The 13,247-nt window shown below is 43.1% G+C and overlaps 2 protein-coding genes across 5 annotated transcripts in view; one reads left to right on the forward strand and one right to left on the reverse strand.

The window, feature by feature from the left end:
* The window catches only part of ccdc146 (coiled-coil domain containing 146), a 140,197-nt gene extending 133,546 nt beyond the window's left edge, over positions 1 to 6,651 (reverse strand). Inside the window, exons 1-2 of the mRNA XM_048610438.1 lie at positions 6,331 to 6,651; positions 5,991 to 6,202 (exon numbers count right to left, since the gene is read on the reverse strand). Of these exons, the coding sequence (XP_048466395.1) occupies positions 5,991 to 6,093 (103 nt within the window). The 5' untranslated portion in view covers positions 6,094 to 6,202; positions 6,331 to 6,651. The remainder of the gene's footprint in view (positions 1 to 5,990; positions 6,203 to 6,330) is intronic.
* fam185a (family with sequence similarity 185 member A) overlaps positions 6,467 to 13,247 on the forward strand; it is a 146,922-nt gene continuing 140,141 nt past the window's right edge. Inside the window, exons 1-2 of one of the 4 annotated variants that reach the window (XM_048610448.1) lie at positions 6,467 to 7,004; positions 8,823 to 8,932. In XM_048610448.1, coding sequence (XP_048466405.1) covers positions 6,605 to 7,004; positions 8,823 to 8,932 — 510 coding nt within the window. In that variant the 5' untranslated portion in view covers positions 6,467 to 6,604. The remainder of the gene's footprint in view (positions 7,005 to 8,822; positions 8,933 to 13,247) is intronic. The other 3 variants (XM_048610449.1, XM_048610447.1, XM_020527158.2) reach the window with 3 other exon arrangements.

The following is a 13,247-nucleotide window of genomic DNA, read 5'->3' on the forward strand; positions in this document are numbered from 1 at the left end:
GTGGGGAAAAAAGGGTAATTGGAAATCAATTCTGCAATGTCAGGGTTCTTATCAGTTCCCTGGCCTCATCCCTACCCTTGAGTCACTTTCCCGGAGGCTGAACGGAGGTGTGGCAGGACTACGTGTCCACGTGTGGTGGGTTGCCAACCCAATTAAAGGCATATTGAAGGCTATTAACAGAAGCTGACTGGAATTTTCTAGTAGTTCTCCTAATTAGCACAGCAGTGATGGCTGCTGTAGTGGGGATTGGTGGTAGGTCAATGCCAGTATCCCAGGCAGGCTTAAGGGCCCTGCCTCTGAGCATGATAGTAGGTTCATTAGCCCCATTGCCTTCAGAAATATACGGTCCAGTTGGACTATGCTGATTTTACTTTACGTTTATCCCACTGAGAACATACTGCCACCTGGTGGGATTCTACAGTAGCACAGAATTTTTATAGTAATGCAAATTATAAGGCTATCAATAGCATCAGAAGAGACTGGATTCCTATCGTTGTTGTTATATTATTCAGGGATTGGTTGATAAGATATTCAAGATAATTCACAATGACAAAGAAATGTATAATGAAGCTGAGGCAAATGAGCGCAATGAAGCAGGGGATCTGTACATGGAAAATGGGTTAAAGGCAGATCTGGTCACAAGAAGGTGAATAAATGTCAACCAAAAACAGAGTGAGATGTTGGCTCCAGGCATTTCCACAAATACTAACAATGTTAAGATGAAAGCAAGGGGATTACAGAAGTATGGGAATTTAGGACTAGCAATTCTGTCATACCAGTGTACCAGTGTCGCTGGGTCAAAATCCTGGCATTGCCACTCAAATGACATTGTGGATCTACCTATACCACATGGACTGCAGCAGCTCAAGAAGGAAACTCATTAACACCTTCTCAAGGGAAGTTAAATCTCATCATTAAATGTTGGCCCAGCCAGTTGCATCAACATCCCACGAGTGAATGAAAAAAAAGTGATGTCCAAGAGCTGGATAGGGAAGCCTGGTAGCCTGAAGGCTTAATGGTGGGTTAATGTTTGGGATTCAGGAGTAACAGAAATGGTCTTACCATCTGCAAGTATTGGGAATCAAAGTATCTGATGCTTGTATCTCAGAGAAGCAGCTCATAACATATAGGAGTAGGAAGACTGGTAAATTGGGGAAACAGATTGAAAGATTCAAGAGGATTGGGGCTGATGGATTCATGTGAATTGTGGGCAGCATTTGACAGCAATACATGAACCCAAGATTTTACATTTGTTAAGGAGCAGAAGGTTTTGGCAGTATTGAGGACAAAATTGGATTGTATTTGATGAGTGATAATTGGGCAGTATTATCAGAAGTAAACACCTGGTAGCACAGAAGTCCAGATCAGAACTGAATAAAATTGAACATGATTTGTTTTAGATCTTGAGGTAGTCTCTCTTTGAATCACCAGCTTTCATACCTTTTCATTCTGGCCCTCTCGTAATCCAGTAAACACTTTACACAGTGAGTTTGGAGCTACGGACCAGCTTTCAGACTTCATTGTACTTTTACTCTATTTTCGCTGACTTAACAACATTGAGTCATAGCAACTTTTTTACAACACGGTATTGTGATTCATAAAGCAGTGTAATGAAAGTGTCACTGACACACTTACCAAATAAGTCAAATTGCGAATTATTGTGTAACGTTCTTCAAATTTAAATAACATTTTAGGTATTGAAAATTGTGACATTGACTAATTTTCATCAAAGTAGTTTTTGAAGATTTTTATTATTAGATAATCATATCACTACAAGACCATGAGAATGTAAGAGAATGGAGCAGGAGTAGGCTATTTGACCCCTTAAGACTGCTCCATCATTCAACAAGGTTATGGCTGATCTGCCCCAGGCCACATCTCCTCTTCCATGACAGCTCATCATAGTCCTCAACTCCCTGATATTTCTAAAATCTCTCTACCACCTCATTAAATACTTTCACTGATCTATTCTCCACAACTCTCTCGAGAATCATAGACATTCAGATCCTCTGGGAGAGAACGTTCCTTCACATTGTGACAGTGAAAGTGCAAGTGATCCATTACTGTGCACCTGACACTGGCCTAATATCCACAAGGATCAGTTGTAAGAGACCACCTTTTCTTGTTTTCTAGGACCAGAAACTCAGACGGAAGTTGGACTACTTTAACAAAATAAAACAGAAAAGTTTTGCAACGTAAACAAGTGTTGCACAATGAGCTGTGCCATACAAGTTTCTTTCTGGAATCAAAAAGAAGGGGCTGTTGAGAGGCACCAAAAGTTTTTGACTTAAAGTTCTGCCTGGCAACAGTAGTCTGGTTAAGCTAAAGCTCTATGTGCCAAGAGCAGCAGAGAGTGAGAACATACTGCATCCTCTCTCCCTCACTTCTCTCTTTCTTCATGAAAGGAAAAGACAGAACATTCCACAAAACTTAAAAGAAATCAGTTCTACAAGAAAAGACCTGAGTACCCGACCATCTATTAAATTGAAGGATAACCATCACTGTGCAGGCAACAGTGAGGTAAAATGGATACAAAAAAAAGAACATTAAGGGCAGAATGTTATAGAGGTCTGGCCAATGGCAAAAATTTATTGCCAAAGTGGATGAGAAGTCCAGCAATCAGCATCAGGAGCATCTCGCAGCATCTTTTATGCTTTTTACAAGTGGTGAGGCGAATTTCTTGCTAGGAAATGGCAAGTTGCCAGTTAAGGGGGATTGCAGCTTGTTAAACACCTTATTAATGGCCTAACAAACCTCATTAACATTCAGCTTCCTACTTTACCCATACGTGACCAACAAGCTATGCATCAAGAAACCTTGACATTGGTTGGAATGGGTACCTGATGACTTCAGCTCACCACTGGCTGTAAGGAGCCTCTGTGTTGCTCAGCAGTAAACAACACCTCGGGACATGATCCATGGGCACTAGGAGACAGTAAGGACTGCAGATGCTGGAAGCTAGAGTCAATAAACCTGGAGCTGGAAAGTATAGCAGATCAGACAGCATCCGAGGAGCAGGAGAGTCAATGTTTCATGCCTGACAAAGGGTTTCGTCCCGAAACGTTGACTCTCCTGCTCCTTGGATGCTGTCTAACCTGCTGTGCTTTACCAGCTCCACATTTTTTGATCCATGAGCCCTAGATTCATGCGCTTCCTTGTCAATGGATATTGGCATCTGACATTTCCCAACTCTTCATGACCATCACGACACCTCTTCAATTCACTTGCAGACCACTTAAAAATCATAATTACAGGACCACTTCGTGGAAGCTGTTTTCAATAGACAAAACAAAGAAAACCTACAACCAATAGATTAGATCTAAATTGTGCAGTCCTGCCAGCTCCTACTGTGAACTATGGTTGACTCAACTCCTGAATCATTACAGCCTTGGTCCAAACATGGGCAAAACAACAGAACTCCAGAGGTGAGTTGAGACTGTCAACATCAATGCAGCATTTGACTGATTATGCATCACTAAGCCCTAGCAAACTAGAGTCAATAGGAACTAGGGGGTTGAATCTACATTGGTTGAAGTCATATTATAGCACAAAGGAAGATAGCTGTGGTTCTTGAAGGTCAATCATCTCAACCACGTGACATCACTGCAGGAGTTCCCTAAGGTAGTGCTCTTGCCTCAGTCAAGTTCAGCTGGAGATGTTTGTTGACAATTGCATAATGTTCAACAACATTCGCAATTCTTCAGCTACTGAATATGTCCATGTACAAAAGCAGCAAAACATGAGCAACATCCAGTTTTGGGCTGATAAGAGGCAAGTTATATTTTTGCCCAGTATCACATCTCTAAACCATCCGCCCTTGACATTTAATAGCATTAGCATCACTGAAAACCACAAACAACATCTTGGAGATCACTATTGACTGGAAATTGAACAAGGCTAGCTATGTTAGTACTGTGGCTACAAGAGGCTTAGAACTCTGCAAAAAAAAACTGAAAGAACTGCGGATGCTGTAAATCAGGAAAAAAACACAGAAGTTACTGGAAAAGCCCAGCAGTTCTGGCAGCATCTATGAAGAAAAGTCACAGTTAACATTTTGGGTCTGTTCTGAAGAAGGGTCACCAGACCCAAAATGTTAACTCTGATTTTTCTTCACAGACGCTGTCAGACCAACTCAGCTTTTCCAGCAACTTCTGTTTCTGTGCTGTTTTCGTTAGAGAGAAGAAGATTAAGGGGTGACTTAATGGAGACATACAAGATGATCAGAGGATTAGATAAGGTGGACAGTGGGAGCCTTTTTCCTCAGATGGTGATGGCTAGCACGAGGGGACATAGCTTTAAATTGATGGGTGATAGATATAGGACAGATGTCAGAGGTAGGTTCTTTACTCAGAGAGTAGTAAGGGTGTGGAATGCCCTGCCTGCAAAAGTAGTAGACTCACCAACTTTACGGGCATTTAAATGGTCATTGGATAAACATATGGATGATAATGGAATAGTGTAGGTTAGATGGGCTTCAGATTGGTTTCACAGGTCGGCGCAACATCGAGGGCCGAAGGGCCTGTACTGCGCTGTAATGTTGTATGTTGTATTAGAACTCTGCATTGAGTAATTCACCTCTTGACTCCATAAAGGAGGTGAGTGAGCAAAGGGTCGGGATAGGAAGGGGGTTCAATGTGCCGGGGTACTGTGGTCAGGCACACAGGGCAGGGAAGAAGTCAGTGCATACAGGGCAGGGGAGAGGTCAGTGCAGACAGGGCAGGGGGAGATCAGTACACACAGGGCAGGGGAGGGGTGTCAATATAGACTGGGCTGTGAGGGGGGTAGGTGTGGTCAGAATACATAGTGGGGGTTGATGCAGACATGGCAAGGGCAGGGGTGGTCAGTGCACACAGGGCAGGGGAGGAGGTCAGTGCACACGGGGCAGGGGGCTGATCAGTGCACACAGGGCAGGGGAAGAGGTCAGTGCATACAGGGTGGGGGGTGGTCAGTGCACAGAGTGCGGAGGTGGTCAGTGCACACAGGGCAGGGGAGGAGGTCAGTGCACACAGGACAGGGGAGGGGGTCAGTGCACACAGGGCAGGAGAGGAGGTGAGTGCACACAGGGCAGAGGGGTGGTCAGTGCACACAGGGCAGGAGAGGAAGTCAGTGCACACAGGGCAGAGGGATGGTCAGTGCACACAGGAGAGAAGGTCAGTGCTCACAGGGCAGAGGGGTAGTCAGTGCACATAGGGCAGGGGATGGTCAGTGTAGGCAAGGCCGTGAGTGGGATAGGGGTGATCAGTCCACATGGGGCGGGTGCACACTTGGTGATGGTGTGGGTCAGAACATCAATACCAGAGTTTGTGGATTAAAGCTGTAATCGGTGCCTTTCTGGTAGTTTTTTTTCTGTTCTGCGCCGTCTAGATTTGAAGCCCTCGCCTTTGAGATGTACCTGAGGAGCTGCTGACACTCTCCGGGATCCTCTTCCAGTTTGTGGTCAACAAGCGTCATCCCCATAGCAACCACACATACACTTCGTTCGCACCCAGCCATTGGGCAGCAAGGGATTCATCTGGACCAATAGCAAAGCCACTAAAATAAATCGGAAACCCGGAAAGGTCCAACAATAAGAGATAACAAGGTGTCGAGCCGGATGAACACAGCAGGCCAAGCAGCATCAGAGGAGCACGAAAGGTCCAAACCCGAAACGTCAGCTTTCGTGCTCCTCTGATGCTGCCTGACCTGCTGTGTTCATCCAGCGCTACGCCTTGTTATCTCAGATTCTCCAGCATCTGCAGTTCCTACTATCTCAAGGTCCAACAATAAACCCATTTCCCTCATGCAATGTTAATACGACTTAGATAATACGAACGCATTTCCTTTATTTATATTTGTGCAGCATTAAATCTCTCACCAACTGTCCTGCAAGTTATACAAAAGAAATCCGCTGAACCCAGTTATGAACCAAGGTAGGCAAACAGGAGGCTGTTAGAACACAGCAAGCTAGGCAGAATAACGAGGAAAGGAAAAGTCAACATATCGGGAATTACCCTTCTTCAGGACTGGCCTTTGGCATGAACCCTTCGGCAGATCTACATCAGAAGACATTTTGTGAAAAATCGCGTATTTTGTAAAAATTTCTTTGAATGACATTAACAATTGGGGTACAGTGGTAATGCTTCTCCTTTTGAATCAGAAGATCCGGGTTCAAGTCCCACATGCTCCAGAGCCGTGTTATTAATGTATCTGAACAGGTGCATATCTGTGACAAAAACAGAAATTGTTAGCGAAATTCAGCAGGTCTGACGGCATCTGTACACCAGAGAGTTAACTCAGCTTTCTCCACACGGTTGCTACCAGCTCTTGAGAATTTTGCCAGCGATTTCTTACTTCAGATCTCTGGCGTCCGGAGTTCTTTGTTTTATTGTGCGCATGTCTACGACAGACAGTTTCTCTTCGTTGCTCGCTGCAATGCTTGGCCGGCTGCAGCCGTTTGTACTGCATTGTGGGAATTGTAGTTCGCAATCGTCCGGTTAAAGAAGCGTGCGCGGACTTCAACTCCCGACAGCACCTTCTCCTCTATCTACAACAACAGAAAATTGCTGTCGGGGTTTTGTCCTGAGCGGTAGACGATCCGGTATTCTGTCCTGGTATCGGCTCCAGCATGACATCCTTGCCTCTGTTTTTCCGCCGAGGCTGGTCAGCGCTTTTGCCGAGGCAATGCAGCCTGTCTTTTGTCCGTCTGCGGCCTCGGAGGTCGGTGTCGGGCACCCGCTGCCTGGACTCCCGGTACAAGGGTAGCGCCTTGAAACGCTGGACACTGCTGGTGGATCCTTTCGGCTCTTTAAAGGTGCGCCTGCCCTGCGATGTGTCGGTGAAGCCGCTGGACCCGCACGGCTACCCGTCGGCTGACCGCGCTTTCGTCGAACTCATTTCTCCAAACCAAGGGGAGAATGTGGACGATGTTCTGGTAAAGTACGACAAGGCTCTGAAACAGATGGTGGTGACTTCTGAAAACATCAGCGGCGATACTCGCATCGATTTGGTCACTCCGGTAAAGTTTGGTAAGCGCATTTTGTGAAACTGAACCCCGTTTTTGTTTTGAAGGGTGCCAGTCTTTTCAGGGAAACCCTACTAGTTTAAAATCCAAAAGAGATTGTGATGCCGGGAGCACAAAAACATAGTTTGGATCAGGGCATGTGTTTCCTTGGCTTCTTCTGTAAATCTGCTAATTGTTTCCATGTGTTTGAAACAATGGTGTACCTTTCGTCGTTTTTAGTGGTTTTTGGAAGTTACCATGGATATTTTGGAACCAATATAAAAAGGCCATGGAAATAATGGAAAGTTATTTGAATCTACATGTTGCACGGTCAGTACCCATCCTAAGGTGATCCCAAGTTAATTAAATAGTTACTGTTGTTTATGCAGAACACGTGCAACATACACACACTGTTAGTTCAGCAGGGGACAAACGTTTTAGCATTAGACTCATTTGTGAGAATCACTTTACTGACTTTTGCTTCAGAGTTTCAGCATCTTTTTTGAGTCGGGGGTTTATGTGCTTGAGCTGCTGGAGTTAGTTTTGAGCATGTGATCTGGCCTAGATCACTACGAAATAGGAACAGGAGCAGGCTGTTTGGCCCATCAGGCATACTCCGTCATTCAATATATTTATGGCAGATCCGGAACTCCTCACGTCCGTTTTCCTGCTCTTTCCCCATAACCCTTGATTCCCCGATTGATCAAGAATCTATCTTAGCCTTAAATATTCACGAGGACTCTGCCCCACAGCTCTCTGTGACAAGGCCCAGATGACACAGCAGTTAGGAGGAGGAAAAAGTCTTTTGTCAATTTTGTTTGTTAGTTGTTTTTAATCTGTGTGTTTATTCATGTTCTTTACTTAGAAGTTTGTGTGAAATAAGATAGCTTACATGGATGGCTTGTAAGGATAGGTAAAAAGTAGTTGTTGTGCAACTTTTAATTTGCTTGTGGAATTTTAGAGTTTTGATTGACTTACGACGTCCATCAAGGTATACTTGGGCAAAATTATCTCTCAAATGAAAGTAGTTTAAAATTGTAAGGCCATAAGTTATATGAGTAGGAGTAAACCACTTGGTCCCTTTGACCCTACAATACCATTTATGGCTTATGACCAATTTATGGTGTTAACCCCAATTTCCTATCTGTTCCCATAATCTGTAAATTTTTTGATGCATAAAAGAGTTATCTAACTTGGATTTGAATATATTCAATGAGCCTGCCTCCCCTGCTCCCTATGGAAGAGAATTCCAAAGACTTATGACCCTTCAAGAGAAGAAATTCCTTCTCATCAGTCTTGAAGGAGAGTCCCCTCCTTTTGAAATTGTCCCCAGTTCTAGACAGATTCCCTGAAATGAAACCACTTCCCTGCATCTCTCGAGAAACTCCCTCAGAATCTTGTATTTCAATAAGACCACCTTTCATTCTTCTAAACTATAATGAGTACAGACTCAATCTTTCTGTATAAAACAACCTTTTCAACTCAAGAATCAGTCTAGTTAAACCATCTCTGAACTATATATCCCTTTTTAATGGTAAGATGATGATGATAAAGTTGATGACAGGGAAGTTGTAAATCTTCTTCCAAATTATCATCTTTCCTCATTCCTATTCACCCTTCGCTCTTCTGGGCCCAGATGAGAGGTTTTTTTTTCTATTAGTACTACAGAGAAGCTTGTTCAACTAAACATTCCCATTTTGCATATATTCCCATTTCTTTTAAAATGCACTGTAATTGCATAATGTACTGTGTATTTAAAATATGTAAACAGCTGATTTTACGTTGTGACTTGACTGATTTTTCTTTTTAAAATTCATTTAAAACTTCATATTTCTGTTTGCAGACCTGGACATTAGCACCTTTCATAAAGGATGTGTCAAAATAAAAAAAATGGAGAGTGATAACTGCTATGTAGAGACTGAAAAAGGGCACAGTATCCTGAACTCATTAAAGGTACAAATAATTTTTCTCAGAACTTCTTGAGTGTTTTTCCATTTAGTGTTTTTAGTTTAGGCTCCAAATAATGGAAACAGCTACAAAATTACTGGACTTTTCAACATTATGGAACTGAATTAATGTTGACAAGACTAATAAAATACTTTGGCTACACTCCCAGGAGAGGGACTACACATTGTTAGATACAGAGTAAAGCTCCTGCTAATCTTTTAAACTGAAAGTATCAACACTGTCCCTATTAAACACTTCCAAACAGGTACAGTATGGGGTTGACAACAGAGTAAAGTTCATTCTGCTCTTTTAAACTGAAAGTAAATCCTTTGGTGTTGTCCCTGTCATATGCTCCAAGGACAGAAAAAGCATGGAATTAGATACAGAGTAAAGCTACCGGCTCTTTTTAAGTTGAAAGTAAACCTCCTTCTGCACTGTCACCAACAAAGACTCTCAGGACGGGGACTGTGTGTGGGGTTAGACAAAGAGTAAAGCTTTCTTTACTCCTTTAAACCAAAAGTAAAGCATCCTCTACTCTTTGAACAGAAATTAAAGCTTTCCACGCTCTTTAAATCTGAAAGTAACGTTTCCGCTACATTTGTCCCATCATACGCTCCCAGGACAGGGACTGCACAGGGTTAGATTTAGAGTAATGCTTCCTCTATGCTATCCGTCTCAGACATTCGCAGGGTGGCATGGTGGCTCAGTGTTTAGCACTGCTGCCTCACAGCGCCAGGGACCTGGGCTCAATTCTAGCCTCGGGTGACTGTCTGTGTGGAGTTTGCATGTAGTCTGCGCGGGTTTCCTCCCACAGTCCAAAGATGTGTAGATGAGGTGGCTTGGCCATGCTAAATTGCCCATAGTGTTTAGAGTGGGAAATGCAGGAATAGGATAAAGGGTGGGTCTGGGTGGGATGCTCTTCAGAGGGTCGGTGTGGACTCTGGACCAAATGGCCTGCTTCCACGCTGTAAGGATTCTATGATCTTCTATGGTCTATGACAACATTGGGGTAAAGCTATATCTACTCTTTTTTTTTAAGCTAAAAGTAATTAGAACGTAAAGCTCCACTACTCTTTTACTCTGAAGTTAGAGCTTCTTCCACTCTTTTCAACGTGAAGTAAACCTCTCAACTTTGTCCCCATTGAACAGTTGAACAGAAAGAAATGGAGAGTGATAACTGCTATGTATAGACTGAAAAAGGACGGCACTGGGTTCAGTACAGAGTAAAGCTGTCTCCACCCTTTTTTTTAAAAACAAAAGTAAATGGAAATTAAAGCCCCCTGTACTCTTTTTTCTTTTTAAACAAAAAGTAAATGTCCCTCAAAACAATCTCCATCAAAAACTATAAGGACAGGGACAGCATGTGGTTAAATGCAGAGTAAAGCACTCTACTGTTTTGGACTGAAAATAAATGTTCTTTGATACTGCCCCCATTGAATAATCCCAGGACAGGTACTGCAGAATAAGTTCCCTCTACTCTTTTTTTTTTCAAATTAAGAGCAAAAACTTCTCTACCCTTTTAAACTGAAAAGTGAAGCTCCCTCTACTGCCCCCATCAAACACTCTCGGGACAAGGACAGCACAGGGTTAAATATGGAGCAAAGTTTTTTTAAATTCATTCACAGGATGTGGATATTGCTGGCTATCCCTAAATACCCAGAGGGTAGTTAAGAGACAACCATGTTGCTGTGGGTCACATGCAGGCCCGGCCAGGTAAGAATGGCAGTTTCCTTCCATAAGGGATTTTAATGAACCATATGGGGGTTTTCTGATAATTGACAGTGGATTCATGCTCATCATTAGACTCTTAATTCCAGATTTTTATTGAACTCAAATTCCACCCTGTGCCATGGTAGGATTATGCCTGGGTCCCTGGATTAATATTACCACTAAGCCATCGCATCCCCTATGTTTTTAAACTGAAAGTAATGCTCCCTCTGCCCTGTATGTCCCCGTCAAATTCTGCCTGGACAGGTGGAACGTGGGGTTAGGTGCAGTGTAATGCTGCTGCTACGCTGTCCCATCGAACACTTCCAGGACAAGTACAGTATGGGGTTGATGCAAAGTTATGCTCCTCTATCCTTTTAAAAGGAAATCAAATCTCCCTCCACTCTTTAAAACTGAATGTAAAACTTCTCTACACTGTTTAATACAGACAGACAATCACAGGGGTCATTTATATAAATGATTTGGATGAGAATATAGAAAGCATGGTTAGTAATTTTCAGACAACACCATAATTGGTGACACCGTAGACGGTGAAGAAGGTTTTCTAAGATTACAAAGGGATCTTGATCAAATCGGTTAATGGGCTGAAAAATGGCAGATGGCGTTCAATCTGGATAAATGAAGGTATTGCATTTTGGTACAACAAACAAGGGTAGAGCTTATACAATTAATGGTAGGCCCTTGGGTAGTGTTTTAGAACAGAGCTACCTAGGGGTTCAGGTACATAATTCTTTGAAGTTTGCGTCACATGTAGACAAGGTGCTTAAAAAGGCGTTTGGCACGCTTGCCTTCATCATTCAGACCTTTGAGTATAGGAGTTGGGAAGTCACGTTGTGGTTGATCCCCAGCCTTCTGTGAATTTTTCTGGATGTTTTTCTGGACAAATCCCAGGGGACAGATCAAAATGACCAGTCAGTACCACAACATGGCAGCCACCATCTGGTTTATGACCAGCAATTGTACCCTGTAAGACAACTGAGCAAAGTCGTCCAGCAGCCTAGGTGAGTAGTCATCTTGATTTCCAACTCTTGCCAATTTGCTGGCCAAGATTTCTCAGCAGGGCAAAGATAGACTCCCAGGTAGAGAAGGTGAGTGGTACTCCACATGGAGTACCAGAGCTCATCCAGCAGGTGCCCATTTGCCGTGGATTGACCAGAAATCCTGAACAGTTTGGCATGCTTGCCTTCGTTGCTCAGTCCTTTTAAGCATTGGTGTTGGGGAGTCTCGTTGAGGTTGTACAGAACATTTGTGAGGCCTCTTCTGGAATACTGTGTCCACTTCTGGTTGCCCAGTTATAGGAATGATATTATCAAGATGGAGAGGGTTCAGAAGAGATTTACCAGGATGTTGCCGGGTTTGAGTTAGAGAAAGGCTGAATAGGCTGGGACCTTTTTTTTTCGCTAGACTACAGAAGTTGAGAGGCAACCTGTTGGAATTATGTAAAATAACGAGGGGTTTTGATAGAGTTAATGGTGATTGTCTTTTCCCCAGATGGGGGATATCAAGACTAGGGAGCAGATTTTTAAGTTGAGAGGAACGAGATTTTAAAAAAAAGACATGAGGGGTAAATTTTTTTTTAACACGGGTGATTTGCATGTGGAATGAACTTCCTGAGAACGTGGCGGATGTGGGCACAAGTACAACATTTTACAAGACATTTTGATAAGTACATGAATAGGAAAGGTTCGGAGGGATATAGGCCAAATGCAGGCAAAATAGGACTCGTTTAGTTTGGGAAACCTGGTTGGCATGGATGAGTTGGACTGAAGGGTCTGATTGTGTGATTCTGTGTGTGACTCTGACAGCATAGAATTAGATAGAGAGTAAAGCTTTTTTTTTTTTTTGATGCTTTCAAACAGAAAATAAAGGTCCCACAACACTGTGTATCAAACAGTCTCAGGACCAGTATACAGCACAGGGTTAGATGCAGAGTAATGATCTCCCTACTCCTTTAACATGAAAGTAAAACTGCCTTTGAACTGAAAGTAAAGCTCCATCAACATTATCCCCATCAAATACTCACAGGACAGGTACAATGTGGTGTTGGATACAGAATAAAGCTCCCTTGACTCTCTTTAAAACAGGAAGTCAAATAATAATGAAATAGCCTCTGCTGGGGCACTGTATCAAAATAAACCACAAATTAACATTTGAAAGAAAACTTGTATAATTAAACAGAAACTTATTAAATTAAAATAATATTGTCTGGGCTGGTGATGCACTCCAGCCTCTGCAGTGCCCACCAGACTCTTAAGGCATCTGCTGTGTCTGTGAGTATTGTGAGCTCTCTGTCTGTCTGTCTCTCTCACTTGCGCTCTTGTGACACCCAAATGCAGACATCACCATGAAGGAGGGACAGATAGTCAGGAATAATGAGTCCCTCGGCGTCTCACTACCTGGATCTGTTGATGGCCACTTTCCCAGGTCCAAGAGCAGACCCACAAGAACAGTTGTCTGCTCTTCACTGTGCTGCGTGCCCATTGATCAGGAGTGTGGGACTGAAGTGCAACCAAAATTTAAGAAGCAGCTCCTTCAAAAAAAATCTAAAAGGGACTGCAAACAGAAACATTCGATGTATACATGATAAACCATT

Source organism: Rhincodon typus, chromosome 22 (assembly GCF_021869965.1).
Source record: "Rhincodon typus isolate 14 chromosome 22, sRhiTyp1.1, whole genome shotgun sequence".
Taxonomy (NCBI): Eukaryota; Metazoa; Chordata; class Chondrichthyes; order Orectolobiformes; family Rhincodontidae; genus Rhincodon; species Rhincodon typus.